The sequence below is a fragment of the Plecotus auritus genome, assembly GCF_963455305.1.
Source record: "Plecotus auritus genome assembly, chromosome: 8".
Classification (NCBI taxonomy): Eukaryota; Metazoa; Chordata; class Mammalia; order Chiroptera; family Vespertilionidae; genus Plecotus; species Plecotus auritus.
Genome location: NC_137782.1, coordinates 23,150,315 through 23,173,199, shown reverse-complemented (window position 1 = coordinate 23,173,199; position 22,885 = coordinate 23,150,315). Strand labels below are relative to the sequence as shown.

The following is a 22,885-nucleotide window of genomic DNA, read 5'->3' as shown; positions in this document are numbered from 1 at the left end:
AAGGAAAGCAGAACCCAAAGAATCCTTACTCTCAATGTCTTTCACACTGACTGTATGGATCAGCAAGGCCAACACGGCTGGAAAAGCACTTGTTTACTATTTCACAGCAGTGCTTTTCGGTCTTCCAATGGCTTTCCAAAATTTGTCACTTCAGCCTCAGTGTCGGGTTTAAAACTGGCAAGAGAGGCACACAGTCAAAAACCAGGAGGAAGAATCTTGTTTTTCACATGTGATAGCCTTTATTTTCTAAAACCACGTCAGTCCCCCAATTGCCTTTAAAAAAAAATAGTTTCAAATGGAAAGAATTCCTTCTTTCTTACAGAAGCATGAGTGGGGGGAAGGAGGACAATGGGGGAATAAGGACACATATGTAATACCTTAATCAATAAAGAAAAAAATAGTTTATTAGATTTTTAGAGAGAGAGGGAGAAGAAACATTGATATCCTATATTATAAAAGAGTAATATGCAAATTAACCATCACTCCGCTACACCCACAAGCTGCGCCCACCACCCAATCAGAAGCGAATATGCAAATAAATCCAACCAAGATGGCTACGGACACAGAGAGCAGGAGGGAGGCTTAGGTTTCCCCGGCAATGGAGGAAGCCAAGCTTTCCGCCTGCCCTTGCCGGCCTAGGCCTCCACTCAAGGCTACAAAGTTTCAGTGATAGAAGATACATAAATCCAAACAGAAATGGCGGCAGCCACGAAGCTGGAAAGAGCAGGAGGCTAGGGTTGCACCCGGTGATGGAGGAAGCCAAGCTTTCCACACACCCTGGCCGGCCCAGGCCTCGCTTAAGGCTACAAAGTTTCAATTACAGAAGATACATAAATCCCGCCCAAAAATGGCTGCTGCCACGGAGCAAGCAGAAGGCTTGGCTCCGCTCCAGGCTACAAAGTTTCAATTGTAGAAGATAAATAAACCCCAGATACCAGGGCCTCCACTTGGGTCGCCAGGGGGCGTGGCCGGCCTGCAAACCACCACAGGCCCCTCGCCCAGGCCACCTCACGCCCCAAGGGAACCCCCACCCTGATCCGGGACACCCTTCAGGGCAAACCAGCTGGCCCCCACCTGTGTACCAGGCCTCTATCCTATCTAATAAAAGAGTAATATATGCAGACTGACCATCACTCCAACACACAAGATGGCTGCCCCATGTGGTCAAAGATCCTGTCCCCATGTGGACACAAGATGGCCACCACAAGATGGCCAGCAAGGGAGGGCACTTGGGAGGGACCAGGCCTGCAAGGGAGGGCAGTTGGGGGCGATCAGGCCTGCAGGGGAGGGCAGTTAGGGGCGACCAAGCCGGCAGAGGAGGGAAGTTGGGGGCGACCAGGCCTGCAGGGAAAGGCAGTTGGGAGAGACCTAGGCCTGCAGGGGAGAGCAGTTGGGGGTGACCAGGCCTGCAGGGGAGGGCAGTTAGGGGTGACCAGGCCTGCAGGGGAGGGCAGTTGGGGGGGGGACCCAGGCCTGCAGGGGAGAGCAGTTGGGGGGTCCAGGCCGGCAGAGGAGGGCAGTTAGGGGCAAACAGGCTGGCAGGGGAGCAGTTAGGCATCAATCAGGCTGGCAGGGGGGTTGTTAGGGGGTGATCAGAAGCAGTTAGGGGCAATCAGGAAGGCAGGCAGGCGAGCAGTTGGGAGCCAGCAGTCCTGGATTGTGAGAGGGATGTCCGACTGCCCGGTGGGATCGGGCTTAAACGGGCAGTCGGACATCCCTCGAGGGGTCCCAGATTGGAGAGGGTGCAGGCTGGGCTGAGGGACACCCCTCTCCTCCGTGCACGAATTTCATGCACCGGGCCTCTAGTGAGAATATAACATCGATTGGCTGCAACCCAGGCATGTGCCCCAACCAGGAATCAAACCAGCAACCTCTTGATGCACAGGTTGATGCCCAACCAAGCCACACTGGCTAGGGCCCAAATTGCTTTTAATAATGTTGATCACAGAAGAGGTCTAATATCAAAGATAATTTATGGTTAAAAATGTAACCTTTCACACTGGGCAGATGGTTCACTTGACTGGAGTCATTCTGCATACCAAAAAGCTGCAGGTTCAATCCCCAGATGAACGTGTGGGAAGCAACCGATTGATGTTTCTCACATCAATGTTTCTCTCTACCCACCCTTCCTCTCTAAAAATTAATAAACATAGCCTCAAGTGAGGATAAAAAAAATAATAATAATAATGCAACCTTTTAAGAGAAGTGTTTGGTGAGAGCCTACAAGCCCAGTGATGCCTTAGCATCTAGTAAGAGTATTCCTGCCCTGGTCAGTGTGGCTCAGTTGGGTGGGTGTTGTCCCATACACCAAAAGGTTGCCAGTTCAATTTCCGGTCAGGGCACATGCCTGAGTTGCAGGCTCAATTGCCCCCTCACTCTCATCCTGGTGGGAATGGCATGCAGGAGGCAGCCAATCAATGATGCACTCTCAAATCAATATTTCTATCTCTCTTCCCCTCTCCCTCTCTCTCTAAAAATCAATTTTAAAAAATCTTAAAAAGAAATAGTATTCCTTTTGTTTGTGTGTTGTTGTTTTTTTTTTTTTGGGGGGGGGGAGTGATTTATATATACATTTTTACAAGGACCTAAAGTGCTAAATATTAATGCTAACAGAAAGAAGCAGTGTCAGAGATAACGGAAGAAATTATTTTTACTTGACTTTGGTATAAACTCTTCCTGTGATGTTACAGACCAAACAGGGAGACAGTCAGAAACGGGGTTTTCATTGGGTCAGAATTTAATGAGACTAATACACCTAGTGCCAAAAACTTTAGAGATTTGGGGCCCAAAGTGAAAGAGGCTGTACCTGAAATATTCTGGCATTTTAAACCCTGAGCTGCTTATGACATGCAAATGAGAAAGAGGTGCTTATATTTAAACACAGATAGTTGAACTACACAACTAACCTTCCTTGGGGAGGGAGTTTTTGTTTTGTTTTGTTTTTGACTGGAAAGAATAATGTAGTGGAAGAAAAACATGAGGATTCAGAAGCCCTGGTCTCATCCCCTCTCTGCTACCCTATTGCTCTGTGACTATGAGCATATCACCTCAGACTCCTGAATACACAAAGAGATAAGATGAAATAATCTTTAATACCCTCTCCCTTATTTTTCACCTTGAGAATAAAGGGAAAATCACAGGAATAAGATGGGATCCCCCTTGAGGGGTGGATCCACATCCCATTCTCAACAGAAAGGCTGGTTTTCCATTCACTGACACTCCAAGTATGCAGCACATGTTACTACGCAGCAAAAAGATGCCTCCTGGATATGGGTCCTTAGTGTAACCCAAGGAGAAATGACAGATGCTAAAATCCAACAGATGAAAGGAATATATAAACACATTACTGTTAGCTAAGTATCAGAATAAAGTGAAGCATTTTCAAACAGAACATGTGAAATCTTAACTATTCTGGGCTTCAGAGGTGACTAAACAAGCCTCAAGGTTTCCTTAATCTGCTACAGAAGAAAAATGAAAAAAACCAAAACTATTTGAAAGATTAGAAGCCACTTAAAAAAAGAACATGGTGTACAGGATTTTAATGGACTATAACCAAGACACATCCTTTGTTGCAAAGAGGTAGTGTGTCAGTAGAGGTCAAACAGAAAGTATTTAAAAGTCTGCTTACAACATATCATCCATTTAAATTGTCTTAAAGTTATTCACATGTGAATTAGAGATCCAGGACTAGATTTAGTCATGTAGTCATGGGTAAACAGAAACTCAGGCCAGGTTTTCCAATGCCTCTTGGCAAACAGGCTATTGTTTTCTAAGCATTTTGAGTAGACATGAAGAAAATATTAAAAGACATAAAACTGCACAGGACAAATTCCTGAATTTGTCTATACTATAATCTTGGAAAGTATGCTATGATGGATGTACAAAAATATCTCCCACATTTATTTGAAGAGCAGTTCACAGTTAAAGTGCTTTTATGCTTATTGACTGGTCCCCTCTGAAGCATGTAATATGAGGAAACTGAGGAAGGTGAGAAAGCTGAGTTAAGAAAGGCTATTTAACCTAGCCAACATCACATGAGGCCAAAGCAGGTAGACCAAGACAAGATAGAGTTAATTAAGCTACTGTGGATTTTTCAAGAAAAATAACACCAAAATCACATCCTTTATTTTTAAAAAGGAAATTCTGACAAGTCAGGGCAGGACCAAAATTATGTCCTAAAGCCTTTTATGCCACTTCTACCCAATCTTTTCTCCCACCACAATTGCAAATCATGGTTGGTGAAGTATGTACCAGAGGAGAAGGGATCAATTTTTTTTAAAGTTTTCAATATTAACCTCTATCTTTTTAAAAGTCTTTAGGACAAATTTCTGGTAACATAAAAATTAGCATTTCTTAATCTAATCTATAAGCATTTTCCACAGCTGATCAAGGTCTTCATGGTCAAAGATTATCTCATTTTCTTGGCACTTCAGTGAAGCTTACACATGGCAGGAAGAATAAAAATACTTGTTAGGCATGACCCAGCAATTCTTCTCCTATGTACACACACTCAAAAGAATTGAAAGTAGGGACTCACACAGATACTTGTACACTCACGTTCATAGCACCATGATTCACAATCATCAAAAGGTAAAAATAGCCCGAGTGTCCATTAACAGATGAATGGATTCTTTTAAATTTTCTTAATTTATTTGAGTTTATTTGAGCCAAACTGAATCCAGTTGTGGGAAAGGAAGATCTCAAATGCTGCCAATGAATATATTTTTTAAAATGTGGTATAGACATACCATGGAATATTATTCAGCCATAAAAAGGGAAATATGCTAAGGGAAATAAACCAGACACACTGAAGATAAATATTTTATGATTCCACTTATATGAGGTACCTAGAATAGGGAATTTCATAGAGTAGAATATAAGTTGCCAAGGATGGGAGTAAGAAAGAATGGGGAGATACTGTTTAATGGAGTCAGAGATGATGAAAAAGTTCTGGAAATGGATACTGGCGATGGTTATATAATATTGTGAATGGACTTAATGCCACTTCAAACAGCAAACTTTATGTTATGTATATTTCACCACAAACACACAAAAAACTTGTTTGAAAAATAGGATGGCCAAAGGGAACTATCTTGTAGAATACTGTGAATATGTGCAAAGAAGAGAGAAGATGGTAACTAGTGTATTGATAGGTCATCCACTCACTGATTCAATAAATACATACTAAGTGCCACCTATCTGCCAGGAACTATACTAAGCCTTGAAGATGTAAAATGAATATAACAGAGCCAAACTCTGTTCCAAGGGACCATAAGAGTCTAGTAGGTGCATGTGAACTGAGTTTAGATTCAACTACTAAGATTAAATTCACTAGATTAATGAAAATGGAAACTAGATGATCAGGTGGCAAGAAATGAGTTAGCAGTGAAGAAAAAAAGACCGCAGAAGTGGTAGATGATTCATGAAGAAATATTCCCACTAGAGAAAATTAACCTACTTATTTTAATGGTTCAGAAACATATTCATAAAAAGAAAAGTATTTTTAAATTTTAACGATTCATAAAAAGAACAGACTTTAAAACCAATTCTCACTTTAACTTGTCTACAGCCAATAAACCAAGCTAATTAACTATAATGGATCCTTGAACAATGAGGGGGTAGGGGTGCCAACCTTCCACCCCATGCATAGTCAAAAATCCACGTGTAATTTTTAATTCCACAAAAACTGAACTACTAATAGCCTACTGTTGACTGAAAGCCTTATCAATAACATAAACAGTCAATTAGCACATATTTTGTATGTTATATGCATTATATACTGTATTCTTATAATAAAGTAATCCCCCAGAGCCGTGGTCGGCAAACTGCGGCTCGTGAGCCACATGCGGCTCTTTGGCCCCTTGAGTGTGGCTCTTCCACAAAATACCACAGCCTGGATGAGTCTATTTTGAAGAAGTGGCGTTAGAAGAAGTTTAAGTTTAAAAAATTTGGCTCTCAAAAGAAATTTCAATCGTTGTACTGTTGATATTTGGCTCTGTTGACTAATGAGTTTGCCGACCACTGCCCCAGAGGAATGAAAATGTTATAAAGAAAATACATTTACAGTATTTATTGAAAAAAAATGCATATAAGTGGACCAACAAGTTGTTCAAGAACCAAGTGTAGATCTAAGAGATTCTAGGCTGGAGGCACTAGTTCTAATAAATGTTTAATCTTTATATTCCCTTCTAACAAAACTTAAGCTACCATGGGAATACCATACAACTTTCTCACCAACTGCCTTTAACTCAAAATAGAAGCGTAAGTCCTCATATTCAACAAGTAGTACTATATCCAAAGATACCCTACATATCTTTAAGCTTAACTACTTGTCTCCTACACCAAAAGAATGGGAGCAAAACAAACAAGAAAACATATTTCTGAGGCTTGGATCCCAGAGGACAGCACTACTGAGTTTCATTTATATTGGTGGGTCATTGGCTTTTGTGAGAGCTGAATTCCTCTGATAACCTGATGAAAGCTAGTAATGCCCTCCCCAGGAGAATCTCATATATTCAATCTTTTGCATATGATTTCAGGAGCTCACAGACCATGGAAACCCAAGTTAAGAATTTTTAATTTATACCCTTTTAAAAGTATAGAAAGAAGGAAAAAATAGATCATGTCTCCAATCCAGTCACCTTTAATCAAGACAAGCTCTCTGGACACTTGATTAAATGTCATCATACTACAATGAATCTATAGCTGACTTACTTAAAAATTATACTTTTAATGAAGTATATATTGAATGAAAATTCACTATACTTGCCTACACTTCCTGATTTGAACAATGGCATCACCAGTAAAGCCTAAATTATCAAGGCTATCCTCTTAAAAACTCGAATCAAATACAGTCTCTGCTTACTTTGCTATCCAGGATGTCTACCTCTAGTTCAAGTTAAGGCCTATTCTAGGTGAGCCAAGCCACAGCCAACCGGCTGAGGAATGAAGGATTTGCTGGTTCAGCCCTTACCTGTTGCTATGCTTGGACTTTTCTCGGTCCTTCTCCTTGTCCTTCTTGTGCTCTTTGTGCCGGTGTTCCCGATCTTTGTGTTTATCTTTGTGTTTATGAGAATCTGCAACCATAAGAGATGAGTCAGTTAAGAGGAGTCATGAGTTCTCTCCTGCCTGCCTACCTTGACAGGCTGGTCAAGAAGACACCCGGCTAGAGTGGCTCAAGCTTGATCCTGTGCACTGAAAGGTTCCATCCCTGTTCATGGCACGTATGGAAGGCAACTGATCAATGTTTTTCTCTCACACCGATGTTTCTTCCCCCCGCTACCCTTCCTTTCTCTAAGTATGTCCTCGGGTGAGGATTTAAAAAAAAAAAAAAAAAAAAAAAAAAGCATAGCCCTAGCCAGTTTGGCTCAGTGGACAGTGTTGGACTGTAGAATGAAGGGTCCCGGGTTTGATTCCGGTTAAGGGCACATGCCCAGGTTGCAGGCTCTATCCCCAGTGGGGGGTGTGCAGGAGGCAGCCAATCAGTGATTCTTTCTCATCATTGATGTTTCTCTCTTTCTTTTTCCCTTCTTCTCTGAAATCAATAAATATATATTATATATATACTAGAGGCCCGGTGCATGAAAATTTTATGCACTGGAGGGGGGGGGGGGTCCCTCAGCCCAGCCTGCCCCCTCTCACAGAATGGGAGCTCTCAGGGGCGGGAGGCAACCCGGCGATCAGGGAAGGCGACACCCCATCACACCTCTGCTGCAAGCCTCGGCTGGCCCTGGTTACTTGCACCTCGGGCCGGCCCTGGGCACCGCCATCTTGTGGCTATGGGCGTCACCATCTTTGAGGGCATGGCAGTCAATTAGCATATCCCCTCCTTATTGGCTGTGGGCGCTGCTATATTTGTGAGGGTGTGATGGGCAATTAGCATATTCCCTCTTTATTAGATAGGATTTTTTTTTTTTAAGGATATATTTTTTAAAAGCCCTATGACAGGAGTCTAATGGCATTTGTAACATGTCTTGGTTTTAGGATAATGGGAGACCTTGTCTGGGCTGCTTTGTGAAATTTTCCTTGCAAGATTCCATTAAATGATGAGTATCTTCTCACGTGTTTATTGGCCACTCATATATCTTCTTTAATGTAGTATATCTTCAAATCTCTTCCCCATTTTAAAAATATTTGTCTTCTTATTACTGAGTTGTAAGAGTTCTTTATACATTCTAGATTATGATTTTTTTGGTTAGCTATATATATTGTGAATAGGTTTTTTCTAAGAGTTTTACAGAGGTAAGGGACACACAGGGCACATTTTTTAATCTATAAAGATATCCAGTTGCTCTTTCACCATTTTTTGAAAAGATAGCCCTTTCCCCATTGAATTGCCTTGACCTCTTTACTGAAAATGAAGTGACCATATAATCACAGGTCTATTTCTCAACTCTATCCTAACCTTACACAGACACTATTCACAGTAAGGTTCTTTTTCATAGGAAGTTTTGAAATCAGATAATATTAAGTACTTCAGCTTTATTCCTTTAAAAGTAGTTTTGGCTACTCTATGTCTTCTGCATTTCCATGTAAGTTTTAGATTAATTTTGTCAATTTCTTTAAAAAAAAGAAAAGGCCAGTTGGAAACTGTGTTCGCAGAACAATTTGGAAACACTCTCATGTCTTTTAATCCATGAACAGGGTTCTCTCTCTCTCCACTTATTTAAATGAGTAAATCTCAAAATTATAGGGTGTATCAGAATTAATCCAAGGGCCTACTAAAAATGAGGTTCATTGGGGTCAGGTCACCCCAAAGTTAAATATTCATCAATTGGAAGTTTATGTACATAACACATGTGTGGCAATTTTAAAATATGTCTAACAGATTTTTGATACTCTTCCTTTCAATAGGTGTGGCCTAATTTCCTTCTTGAGTAGACTAGACTTGAGATTCACTCCTAAAAAAAACAGAATAAAGTGGAAATGTTGGTATGTAACTTGACACCAGGTCACAGAAGGCACTGGATTTTTCTTCTTGCTCTGAGGGAAGCCAGCTGCCATATTGTTACAACACTTAAGCAGCCTATGGAGAAGCCCACGTGGTGAGGACTTGAAACTTCTGACAATAGCCATGTGGGTGAACCATCTTGGAGTAGGCCCCCCAGTCTCAGTTAAGCCTTTAGATAACTGCAACTTCACAAACACCCTGAGCTGAACCACCCAGCTAAGCTGCTCCTGGATTCCTGGTTCACAGAAACTGTGTGAGAAAACAAGTGTTTGTTGTTTTAAGCTGCTAAATTTTGAGGTAGCATATTTCATAGGAATAGATAACTAATAATGGATAGGCAATGTGTATGTTCATCCCCTTCCTGGCTCCCAAAATGTGGCAAAAAGAAGCTACATTTGGAATAATCCACTAAGTATTCTGTGCCAGGCCCTATGGGGACAGAAATTTACATGATCGTACCCTTACCTATAAGAATTTCTCATCCCACAGAGATGGGAAGAATAAAATCATATGGTATCAGAAGCAGGACTTGAACGCAATCCTCCATGCAATATACACAGAAGACTCCAACTTCTAAAAGTCTCAAGTCTAAAATTTTAAAATGCTGAGTCAATCCAATGTACCAAGTTGGTGGCCCCCAATATCTGACAGTAATAAACCCCCCCCCCAATTATTTCTGCTCTAAACTAAGCACTTATGGTTAAAATCATAATAATGACAAAACATGCCACCAGCAGTACAACCTGGAATGATGTCTGTATTGATTTTGTTTATGGGCCAGATTTAGCAAACAGGAAACACAATATTATGACCAGCTATTATGGCCCAAGAGTATGGCAGGGACATATCTTTTTTTAATTACTCTTTTGTATAATTCAACAAACACAAAAACAAACTTGTAAGAAAGATTAGAAGACAGATGCTAACATCAAACCTCAGGGAAGGTAGGGGAGGGTGGGGGTAAGAGGGAGAGATCAACCAAAGGACTTATATGCATGCATATAAGCCTAACCAATGGACACAGACAACAAGGGGGTAAGGGCATGAATGGGGAGTTGGGGGGGGGGGGGGGGGAATGGGGGAATAAGGACACACATGTAATACCTTAATCAATAAAGAAATTTAAGCCCTAACCGGTTTGGCTCAGTGGATAGAGCGTTGGCCTGTGGACTGAAGGGTCCCAGGTTCAATTCCGGTCAAGGGCATGTACCTTGGTTGCAGGCACATTCCTAGTAGGGAGTGTGCACGAGGCAGCTGATCGATGTTTCTCTCTCATCAATGTTTCTAACTCTCTATCCCTCTTCCTTCCTCTCTGTAAAAAAATCAATCCTATCTAATAAAGAGGGAATATGCTAATTGACCATCACTCCGTCACAAAGATGGTGGCACCCACAGCTGAGGCCAAGTTCCCATAAGGAGCCTTAACGGGCAATCAGCAGGGACCTGAGGCCATGCCCCCCGCCCGGCGGGGCTTGACGGGGGACCTCAAGGTGCGCTTCCCATCCTGGTGCTGGCCTAGGGGTCCTCAGGCCGCGCCCCCCACCCCAGCACCAGGCCAGGGGACCTGAGGCTGCGCCCCCCTGCCTGGCTGGGCTTGACAGGGGACCTCAGGCCATGCCCCTCACTGAGCAGGGCTTGACAGGAAATCTCAAGGTGCATCCCCAGTGCTGGGTCGGGGGAACTCAGGCTGCGCCCCCGACCAGGTGGGGCTTGAGAGGAGACTTCAGGCCGTGCCCCACACCCCAGCACCAGGCCAGGGGACCTGAGGCTGCGCCCCCTCCCAGTTATGGGCTGGGGGACCTGAGGGTGTGCCCCCCCCTGCCCCCGCCTGGCATGGCTTGATGAGGGACCTCAGGCCATGCCCCCCACGAAGAGGGTCTTGACAGGGGATCTCAAGGCACGCCCCCCCCACCCTGGTCTGGGGGACCTCAGGCCACGCCCCCCGTCCTGGCGCCGGACCAGGGGACCTGAGGCTATGTCCCCTGTCTGGCAGGGCTTGACAAGGGTGGGAATGGCCAGGTCTGGATCTAGTCCAATGGGGAGGTCTGGGTCTCACGTGACTTTGAGGCGCATGTGGGTGGGCGGGAACTTGACCCTGGGTCCGTGGTGCACCCCAGACTCTGACAGGAGGAAGATTTTCATATACATTTTATGAATTTTCTTTCATCTCTGAGACTTCTATTATAGAGAAAGGGCAAGTAGCAATATTAAATTATTTCCTCTAATTAATCCCCTTTTAATGTGCACGAATTTCATGCACCAGGCTACTAGTAAAATATATTTAAAAAAAAAAAAAGAAATTAAAAAAAAAAAAAAAAGACAGATGCCAAAATGTTAAAAGTAGTTATCTTTGGGTAGTGAATTTCTGAGCAAGTTGATTTTTGGTATACACTTTGTCTTCTTTTCCAATCTTTTCCCCATATTAATCACTTTTATAATAAAAAAAAAGTTATTTTTAAAATAACCAAGCTGTAATTTTTCACTTTGTCAAGTACTAGTATAGTTCAATTCACTAAAAAGCACTAAATTTAAAGAATAAGGAAATTAAATAAAAAATAAATCGAAAGTAATTCTAGGTAGGTTTCAAATACCCGCAAGTAAAAAAAAAGGAGTGGGGAAGAGATACGGAGATGGATAAAACAAGATTGGCAAAAGGTTGAGAGTTACTGAAGTGGGCAGATATGATACACAGGAGTTCATTACTCTCTCTACTGCCATATATGCTTGAAACTTTTCACAATAAAAAGTTTAACCTTCTTCCCTTCTAATCCAGTATTTTTTTCTCATTATATAAGGGAACATCAAAGAGAAGACTAGCCAAGAGCCGATTTGTGTTAAGGAGTAGAAAGAGATACAATTTGATAAATAAAATTAATCCAAGAGTCAGGGTGTCCTACTCTAAGGATAACAAGGAGCCACTTCAAGCAGAAAAGGAAAACAAACAACAACAACAACAAACAACACACAAAATAAAAGCCATACTTAAAGATTAATTGGAGGATAGTGTGGGTAGAAAGGTTAAAGCAGAGTAACTAGCTGATTATTTTTGAAGTCTAGAAAAAGTGAGAGCAGCAGGGTTGCAAAAGAAGAAAAAAAATTTAAAAAGCATGTTAAGAAAACTGGAATTAGAACTCAGTTTCAGGAACTCACTGCCTATGTGTAATAAATAAATTCAGAAGAGTCAAAGGCTCAAAGACTTTGGGTCCCTGTAAAAAGGAGAACAAAATGGCTCTGAAGACACAAGAAAGCCGTGCAGACAAAATGTGGGGAGAAAGAAAAAGATTGGAGAAATAATGCAACTAACTGAAGTCATATTGTACTTAAGGTAACAGTGGGACATCTAACTAAAGATGTTGGTCAGAAGAGAAGCCAGCAAGTGAAAAAGTGAAGCCAATAGGGCATATGGATCTATATCCCTCATGGTGAAAATATCTGTAGACAGCTTACTAATGGCCTTGAAGATTACTTTTAGTACATACCCTTTCCCCTTAACTGGAATTCATCTAAGAATACATACTGTTAAAATGTTTTGGAGAAAGGACCTTGCCACAGCAAGTATCAGTTAAATGCAAAAAGAACTATACTGAAATTGACTAACAAATTTAGAAATGAAAGATGAAAACCACTGTATATTAAATCACCAGGAAACCTCATTCATTGTGAATTCAGGTCACCTAATAACAATTGTTTCAAATCCTAGCATTTGAAAATTTGAGATGAAGTTATGGGAGGAAGACCCCCTGAAATAAGGCAGCCTTGAGAAGACAGCACACATGTAACAACTAATTCCTTTCATTCTAACTTAACTGGATAAGTGAGTTATTCCGTAATGAAAAGAGAGAATAGGAATCAACATCTTTTGCTGTTGTTACCTAAAGTGTTCTTCGAGACTAACAATATTTTAAGTAGAGATTTCCAAATGACAAAGGAGGAAAGAGTCAATCAGTGTCTTTGAGTGCTGGAACAGTTGCTGGCTAACATTATGCAAACACTTGATGGTTAACATGCAAAAGAAAAGGAAACCTATTACTACTCAATTCAGAATTATATTCTGAGGTCCAATTCCGTTTACAATCATTTAAAATATATTCTTAAATCCAAAGTACCCTGCTAAAGATTTAATCAGATGTGAACTCTGCCCTCAATGAATTTACAATCCAAGAAGGTCCTTACAATCCAAGAAGGTCCTAATTAAGATTGGAACCCAAACAGCCAGGGCCCAAGGCACACAAGAGAAAAAAGGCACTAATATAGGTGCCAGACCATGCTAGAGTATTTAACAAACATTGTCCCACATTCAATTTTCTTACCACTCTCATGATAAGGAAATATCAGCCCCATTTCACAAACAATACTAGTAATAGTTGTCCCTTATTTAGTGTGTACTCTGCAAAAGGTAGTAGTACACTTTCGTATTACCTCCAGTTTCACAACTCTCTGGGTAGTACCAATTTCATCAAATCTAAGACACAGTTTTGACTTTTAACATCTCTGAAAAGGTGCAAGTAGTTCATATAATCCCCATGGAGGGGGAATTTAACAGTATCTAAAAAAACCCAAAAACCTAATTTAGTCCTAGCTGGTTTGGCTCAGTGGATACAGCACTGGCTTGCAGACTAAAGGGTCCCAGGTTCGATTCTAGTCAAGGGCACATACATTGGTTGCAGGCTCCTCCCCAGCCTGGGCCCTGGTCAGGGTGCGTGCAGGAGGCAACCAATCGATGTGTTTCTCTCACATTGATGTTTCTCTCTGTCTTTCCCTCTCTCTTCCACTCTCCTTAAAAAAAAAAAAAAAAAAAAAAAAATCAATGGAAAAATATCCTCGGGTGAGGGTTAACCAAAAAAAATAATCATCATCATCATCATCATCATCATCTAATTTACACACTCTCTTTTGACCCAGCAATTTATATATAAGAATTTAACTTGAAGATACACTTCTAAGGCAGAAAATTTAAGATGGTTTATATATACATGAAGGCAGAGAAAACTAACTCAGAAGAAACCTGTTTTAATTTTAGCCTTGCTAGAACGAATTAAAATTCTTTTCCTACTCCCAAAATCTCAAATGTCAAATGACTGACATTAAAGTAACAGTGTTTTTATTGCATCATGATGCTCCTATTATTTAGAAATTACGAAAATTTTTTTATGAAGGTAACAGGCATTTTCTCAAATGTCTACACATGAAACATGTGGGTGTCATTTACCTCCATCTCTTACAAGATTCCAGAATTTTCTACTTTCCTGCCCTGTTATTTTTTCAGTAAGGGTAGGAAGGCAGCAGGGTTACTTAGTTTATAGGCATTTTTTAAAAAGTCTTAAGAGTAAAAACAAAATTAATATGGGTTAACTGCTTCCTTTGTTTCCAAGTGAAAAGTAATATAACGAGGGAAAACAGCCTGATTCCACCAGAGAACAAAAAATAAAGAGCCTGCATCTAAGAGGGCAGTGAGGAGTCAACAGAGGCTCCCTGGAGGAGGCAGTGTTTGAGCTAAGTCTTACTAAAGGTTAAGAGGGAGTCAGCAAAATAGGGGAAGGAGAAAGGCATCCTTGGCCATGAGCCATGAAAATCAACTATCTATAATTACTGTTGCTGCTAAAAAAAAAAAAATTGATCTTCTCATGACTGAGCAAAATTAAGTCAGATCTACTTCCTGCCAGCTAGGAATTGGTCAAGTTGACTTTTGTCAGGGGCATATTAAGAAATGAAATCCCCAAATTATATTATATTTGACTCTCTAAAGGCATGTATTCCCCAAAGCAGTTTCTTTAAAAAAGATACAGATAAACTCATGCTTCTTATAGCTTTGGAGTCCTAATTCTCTGCTTAGATAGATGAGAAATAAAACACCTAGTAATAATAAAGTTCAGTATCAAATAAATCCAGCAAAATTTGATCCAGCTGTTATAAAGTCGCTGTAATCTGGCATAATGCCAGTAAGACAATGAAGCTGCAGGTTTGGAAACCAGGTACAGGGAACCCAAAGTAGCCACCAAATCAGTGTCAAACCAGGCATAAGGTGGTGAGTTCACTCCCCACAGGGCAGTGGTCGGCAAACTCATTAGTCAACAGAGCCAAACATCAACAGTACGATTGAAATTTCTTTTGAGAGCCAAATTTTTAAAACTTGAACTTCTTCTAACGCCACTTCTTCAAAATAGACTCACCCAGGCCGTAGTATTTTGTGGAAGAGCCACACTCAAGGGGCCAAAGAGCCGCATGTGGCTCTCGAGCTGCGGTTTGCCGACCAGACACATACATGAAAGGAAGTCAAGTCCATAAAACACTTCGTTAAACATGTTCAAGAATGATGCAGTTAGCACAAAAGACCATGGTTACACCCTAATGTCGGTTAGAGACAGTACAGAGGAGCACAGGATGCTATAAGACCTCTGAAGGAAGCCGGCTGGTTCAACAGAGTGAAAAGGATCTAGTTCAAATCCTTGTTCTACCACTTACTATGTGACCTTGGGTAAAAGTCACTTAACTATTGAGTCTATAAGAAGCAGCATAGGTCAGTGATTAAAAGCTTCAAATCTTTGTTCATCATTGATTTGATAACTGTGATCTCTCCTCTGGATGGAAAAAAAAGCTCAGAATATTTAAGTGACCTTAAGGAATTTTATTTCAAAAGTCAAATTCTTTGTGTATGGTTGTGGAATTCCTGACTAATCTCTACAAAATGACAAACATGTTGACAGCTGTCAATAAAGTACAATTATTACTGAACCCTCTTCATGATTAATTTATATAGAACTGAACTGAGACTACTCAATTATTCCAAATAACTTAGGGGTCAGGTTCTATACATGCATTTAGGACAGCAACCAGGCCCATTCACCTTGCCCGACCAGCCAACCACAGATAAAAGACCGCCTGATTTTCTCTCCTATACACCAACCTAGGAAAGAAAAGCACTTGTGAAGAAAGAAGTAAAGCTTTGGCCTGCTCTTACGATCATAACCAGAAGCCTAAAAAGCCTATAGGTTTTAAGGGATTCATTGCTAATCAGTTTACACCTCCTACATAAAAAACACTTACATTAGTTTAGCTGCAATCAGTAGGTAGCTAAATAATGCTGCCAAACCTATTCCACCTAGGGTCTCTATTGCAATCACACTTCAACCCAAGTATAAACATTTACACTTCCTTAAGAGAGAAAGGTTAAGGAATGGCAAAGATTACTGGTCATTTTATCAACTAATCTTTGCTCTTATGCATTTTGTTACTCCACCAGGGGCAATCAGATCAGAGCAAGAGAGCAGAGGCTTTTGCTTCCTTTTAACAAAAGCAGAGAGAGACACTTTTCTGGCATAAAGGAGGGGCTCTTTGCCATGTTTTGAGCCAGACCTCTTTACACTGACTTTTAACAGGTTTTTGAAACTTAAAGCAGCTGGGTAATATGATGGGCTCCTCCTACAAAGACAGTCATCAAGTCGTGTGTGGAGGACGGGGAACAGAATTACTCAACCAAAGCTGCATTTCCCAAAGAGGCACTCACAACACAACTCTGTCAAAGATAACTCCTGCTAATCTCTGACACACAAATACACAACCATTGCATTAGGAAAGTGAAAACACTGGGTGAAGAAATTTTCTAAAGAAGGTATCACCTGCTCATTGTTAAATCACTTCTACTGGGATAAATGCTTGCATCTTCCTCCCTGGCCTTCAAACCCACGGATACCACATCCCCAGGAGCTGGAGTTTAAACAAAATCAACATTTCTACTTAACACTCTATACTTTAAAATAAGACTGTTTTTGTCTAGGACAGATAACAAGCTGGTCTCTGTGATAAAGATTGGCATCCGGGAGTGTGGTCAGTATCAGGAGTGTGCAAATCTCCCCAGGAATTTAATGCCAAACTAAAAGCAGCCAGGAAGCCTGAAAGCCCATAACTGGAAGGGGGATGGGTTGAAGGGTGAAAGAATTCTACCCTTCCTCTTCCTCCGCACAGCTGTCTAAATTTAGACCTTACCTATGTTGGTATACTTTCAATCCAGGAAACCCAGTCTATGTCCATCTTAATGGTGAATGACTTTAATATGTGGTCCACAGAGGAGTACTTACCACTATTTCACAGTGATTCTCAATGAGAACACTTCCAAAATTCCAGGTCATAGTTAACAGCCTTTCAGAGTAAGCAGGACAGAGGCTGGTCTGGCTAACAGCTCAGAGCTCCACAATTTAAAAGAAAAATGCTGGGAGGATTCAGCTCTTTTCAAAACAAAACAAACAACAAAAACCTTAAAACTCAAGAATGAGAGAAGGAATTAGTAATATTTCCAAATTTCAAAGCCCAAATTATCATCTGTTCTCCCCAAATGTGTTTTGTATATAAACAAGACCCTTTGTCATGGACAGACCTGACCTGTTCATTATTAAAACTAATGAGGTTCACCCATTAGGGACACAGTACTCTCAGGCTAATAAAACAAACAAAACCCCCAGCTGAGAAGACATCTGGAACTATAAATATTTCTTCTCTCCTTAAGGAAGCTGGGTTCACAATATTCATTCAAATACCTGTTGAGTGTCAACTCTGGGCCAGACATTGTTCTAAGTGTAGGAATATAGCAGAAAACAATACCAACTCTGCCCTCATGAAGTTCCATAATAAAGCATTAATACCCACCCCAACAGCAGCAGCTGTTCAATGAGTAACTTTGAAAAGAGAGGGGGAAAAGGGATTTCCCATAACTGCCCATTTCCTTAGAGTTGGCCCCACTTAAGTTCCAGAATCAGAGTTTAATGTTGCAGTTGGAAAAGACCTTCATAAGAATTTATGGAGGCCAAATCAAAGAAAGGGTCAAACATAATCACATAAAAGTTGCCAATTATTTTGCAAAGTGCTCAAGTCTTTCTCCTTAATATTCAATGCTTGGTAAAATTTCAACATCAGAAACTTAGAAGTACATTGCATTAAAAGACTCAGAGTTGCTCTAAGATAGAAGCCCAGCATTTTCAATTTTGTTTTTATCAACTCTGCAGCACAACTTCAAATTTCTAAAACCTGTCACATTTTCCAAAGTGTCTACATACTCAGAAGAAACGCCACAAATACACTAAAAAACATTTGAGAACCTACCTTGGTTTCTAATCAGCAACCCTGAGATTAGTGGCCAGATGTTGTCCTAAGGGCCTTGACAAGCAAAAGACATAACATGAAGCAGCCAATTTGTTTGCTTTAAGCCCCAATCCCACACAAAAAAGGTTAAATGGTCAGGGGATGTTATCTCTTCCAATACACTTCCATATTTAAATTTCTTTGGCTCCTTTTATGCTTTTACAACACTACAATTACCTTAATCTTTCTTTTCAGCCCCTCCCAATATATGCACCCTATTTTAATTTACTTTACAACAACCTTCTCTCCCATCCCATTCCTTCCATTATTTTCCTGAAATTCAAGTTCATCTTCTTTTCTTTTTATGGTTCTAATTCCCAGGAACCAATTAATTGTTTTTGTGTTTTTTTTTACAATTTAAGTGAGGGACCACCAAACTGTCTTCAAAAAAAGTATGTTAACAACGAGAAAAAGAAAAAAGTATGTTATCTAACTACTAGTGGCCTGGTGCATGAAATTTGTGCACATTAAAAGGGGATTAGAGGAAATAATTTTATATTGCTACTTGCCCTTTCTCTATAAGTGTCAGAGATGAAAGAAAATTCGTAAAATGTATATGAAAACCTTCCTCCTGTCAGAGTCTGGGGTGCACCACGGGACCCAGAGTCAAGTTCCTGCCCACCCACATGCGCCTCAAAATTGCATGAGACCCAGACCCGGCTGTCGTCCCCCAACATTGGGCTAGATCCAGACCTGGCCATTCCCACCCTTATCAAGCCCTGCCAGACAGGGGGCACAGCCTCAGGTTCCCTGGCCCGGCGCCAGGACAGGGGGCGTGGCCTGAGGTCCCCCAGCCCAGACCAGGGCAGGGGGGCATGCCTTGAGATCCCCCGTCAAGACCCTCTGGGTGAGGGGCATGGCCTGAGGTCCCCCAGCCCAGACCAGGGCAGGGGGGCATGCCTTGAGGTCCCCCGTCAAGACCCTCTGGGTGGGGGGCATGGCCTGAGGTCCCCCATCAAGCCCCACCAGGAGGGAGGGCACAACCTCAGGTCCCCCAGCCCATAACTGGGAGGGGGCGCAGCCTCAGGTCCCCCATCAAGCCCCACCTGGTGGGGGGGCAGGGCCTGAGGTCCCCCAGCCTGGAGCTGGGGTAGGGGGAGCATCCTGAGGTCCCCTAGGCCAGCACCAGAACAGGAAGCGCACCTTGAGGTCCCCCGTCAAGACCCGCCAGGCGGGGGGCATGGCCTCAGGTCCCCTAGCCTGGCACTGGGGCAAGGGAGGGCATAGCCTCAGGTCCTTGCTGATTGCTCGTTAAGGCTCCTTATGGGAACTTGGCCTCAGCTGTGGGTGCAGCCATCTTTGTGACTGAGTGATGGTCAATTAGCATATTCCCTCTTTATTAGATAGGATAAGGTCTTCTGAACTGATATTTCTAGACACAATTATAGGCCAGAATAAGCTGCTCACTGTTATTTTGCCAAGAACAAAATGACTTTTTTAAAAAATCCTCATCTGAGGATATTTTTTCCATTGATTTTTAGAGAGTGGAAGAGAGAGGGAAAGACAGGGAGAAACATCGATGAGAAACACATCGATTGGTCGCTTCCTGCACCAGCCCGGACCAGGAGCCGGGGCAGGGGAGGAGCCTGTAACCAAGGTTCTTGCCCTTGACCAGAATCGAACATGGGGCCCTTTGGTCTGCAAGCAGATGCTCTATCCACTGAGCCAAACCGGCTAGGGCTAATATTTAAAAAATCAATTCCACTAACAGCAAGAAGAAATCATTAGAGCAAGTTCAAATCCTATCTAATAAAGAGGGAATATGCTAATTGACCATCACTCAGTCACAAAGATGGCTGCACCCACAGCTGAGGCCAAGTTCCCATAAGGAGCCTTAACGAGCAATCAGCAAGAACCTGAGGCTATGCCCTCCCCGGCCCTCGTAGGGCTTGACAGGGGACCTCAGGCCATGCACCCCACCCAGCAGGGCTTGACAGGGGACCTCAGGCCATGCACCCCACCCAGCAGGGCTTGACAGGGGACCTCAGGCCATGCACCCTGCCCTGGCATCAGGCTGGGGGACCTCAGGCTGCACCCCCCGCCCCAGTGCCAGGCCAGGGGACCTGAGGACATGCCCCCCACCCAGCAGGGCTTGACAGGGGATCTCATGCTGTGTCCCCCACCTGGTGGGGCTTGATGGAGGACCTCAAGGCATGCCCCCTGCCCTGATCTGGGCTGGGGGACCTCAGGTCACGCCCCCAATCCTGGCGCCGGGCCAGGGGACCTGAGGCTATGCCCCCTGCCCAGCAGGGCTGGACAAGGGTGGAAATGGCCAGGTCTGGATCTAGCCCAGGGGTGGGCAAACTTTTTGACTTGAGGGCCACAATGGGTTCTTAAACTGGACCGGAGGGCTGGAACAAAAGCATGGATGGAGTATTTGTGTGAACTAATATAAATTCAAAGTAAAGGAGCGGAGGGGAGAGCAAGAGAACAGCCGGATCCAGCCCACGGGCCGTAGTTTGCCCACAGCTGATCTAGCCCAATGGTGGTGGTGGGGGGGGTGGGGGAGACCAGGTCTGGGTCTCACGCGATTTTGAGGTGCATGTAGATGGGCAGGGACTTGACTCTGGGTCCTGTGGTGAGCCCCAGACTCTGACAGGAGGAAGGTTTTCATATACATTTTACTAATTTTCTTTCATCTCTGACACTTCTATTACAGAGAAAGGGCAAATAGCAATATTAAATTATTTCCTCTAATTAATCCCCTTTTAATGTGCATGAATTTCGTGCACTGGGTCACTAGTCTTTTATATAATGTCCCGATGGGATCCTAGGTTAGGGATCCTAGGTTATTCATTTCTCTGCTCTGGTCTCAGTTTTCTAATTTGTAAAATGACCTCCACTGGCCTCCTACACTTCCAATCACAAGAATTCTATGCCCTTTAAAAACTATTTTATGTCAGCCCAGCCTGCACGACTCAGTGGTTGAGCATCGACCTATGAACCAAGAGGTCATGTTTCAATTCCCAGTCAGGGCACATGCCTGGGTTGCAGGCTTGATCCCCAGTGTAGGACGTGCAGGAGGCAGCCAATCTATGATTCTCTCTCTTCACTGATGTTTCTATCTCTCTCTTCCTCTCCCATCCTCTCTGAAATATGTGTGTGTGTGTGTGTGTGTGTGTGTGTGTGTGTGTGTGTGTAAAATTTTTAGTTCAAACAAATCAAGGTAAAAAAAATTTTTTTAATGCTTAAGAGCAGTGGTTCTCAAACTTTCCAGTGTATGAGACCTAGAATGTACCAGATATGTGCATTTTACCACATGCTCTCCAGGCAACTATAATCTACATTGTCTAGAATCATATTTTGAAGACCCCTGCCTTGTTGTTTCTTGTTACTTTGAGCAATAAATAATAACAAATACCAGCCACATGCAATAATAAACATGCTACTGATTTCATTTTAATGTTTCTACCTCAATTATGTCTCTCTGTTCTTTAAAAGACAGGCACAAGGTGTTGAGTCCTGAAGATTTTATTTTTAATTTACAGCTGAGAATGTTGAGTCTCTACAATTGAGGAAGGAAGAGATGTTTTCACCTGCTACTCTCCCAGCCCCTATTTAAGAGAAGCAAGATCTACACAGCTAACAGGGTAGTCAGGCTCTTTAGAATAGAAATTCTGTTGTTTAAGCATCAGAGGGCAGAGTCATGCTTAGACAGAAACACTTAATTTGAGTCCTGGTAGTGGAACTCAGTTGGAAAAATGACTAGAGAGAAAATGGATAAAGACTTAATGGAGCTGCAAGCTCACACTCCTCTTTTGACACTTGGCTTACAGATTCCTTTGGGAGATAGAGGCTACCAGATAATATGGAGTGCAGTGAACCTCCAGTGATACACACAAGCACCACTCAATCAGGTAAGCAACTGGCACTTCTTACCAATTCAAGGGTCAGTAAATTTTTCTGTAAAGGGACAGGTAGTAAATACTTGAAGCTTTGCTGCACACTTGATCTCAGTTGCAGGCACTCAACGCTGCCAGTGTGGCACAAAAGCAGCCACAGGTTATATATAAATGAGCGAGCATGGCTGCATTCCACTAAACTTTATTTGTGAACACTGAAATTTGAATTTCACATCATTTTTCCATATCATGAAATAACATTCTCTTTTTTAAAATTGAAGTGTATATTCTTTATTTTATTTCTCCCCCCCCCCCCCCCAGTAAAAACTATAAAAACCATTCTTAGTTCACGGGCTATACAAAAGAGACACAGTTTGCAAGACACTGCACTAATTAATAGACTAGAAACTATCCCGTGTCCCCTATAGAGAGAGGTGCCTTTCGCAAATCAGTATGAGTGGAAAATATCCTTCCTGCTTTACCTATAAGGCCTCTCTGACTCAATCTTTTTCCTAACCAATATCCAGGATATGCCTGGCTCCCAACCCTCTCCTTCCTCCAAACAGCTCATGAACGGCCGGCCATTCATCAACTTGAATTAGCGGTTAAAAATCTACTCCTGCTCTGCAGAACTAGAGAAAGTTAAGTCACATGAGTGCAAAGGGAAGGCCAATGCTGAGCCCACTGCTAATTCTGTTTCTTAAGCAGCAAGCTGGTTAAGTTTGTTATTTATCCCTCTTGAAGTGGAAACAACATCATAGTTGTTCACATACTGCTAAACCACCTCTGATGAAATTCCTTAGTCAAGAATACAGACTTCAAAGATCCTTCTGAAATGGGGGGGGGGGGGTGGTGGTGGTGGTGTTAGTTAATCCCTGGTTAACAAAAAGATCCTTTTTCTTGAGTACTTAAAGAGAGGTTTTGCTGATTTCTGGAATAACTGGCTCCAAACTGAAGGGCT

The 22,885-nt window shown here is 42.2% G+C and overlaps 1 protein-coding gene across 2 annotated transcripts in view; it reads right to left on the bottom strand.

Annotated features, from left to right (window-relative positions):
• Positions 1–22,885, bottom strand: part of TOP1 (DNA topoisomerase I) — an 86,827-nt gene that overhangs the window by 45,617 nt on the left and 18,325 nt on the right. Inside the window, exon 3 of one of the 2 annotated variants that reach the window (XM_080686208.1) lies at positions 6,974–7,076. The exons of the other annotated variant lie outside the window; for it this stretch is intronic. Coding sequence (XP_080542334.1) covers positions 6,974–7,076 — 103 coding nt within the window. The remainder of the gene's footprint in view (positions 1–6,973; positions 7,077–22,885) is intronic. 2 annotated transcript variants of the gene reach the window in all.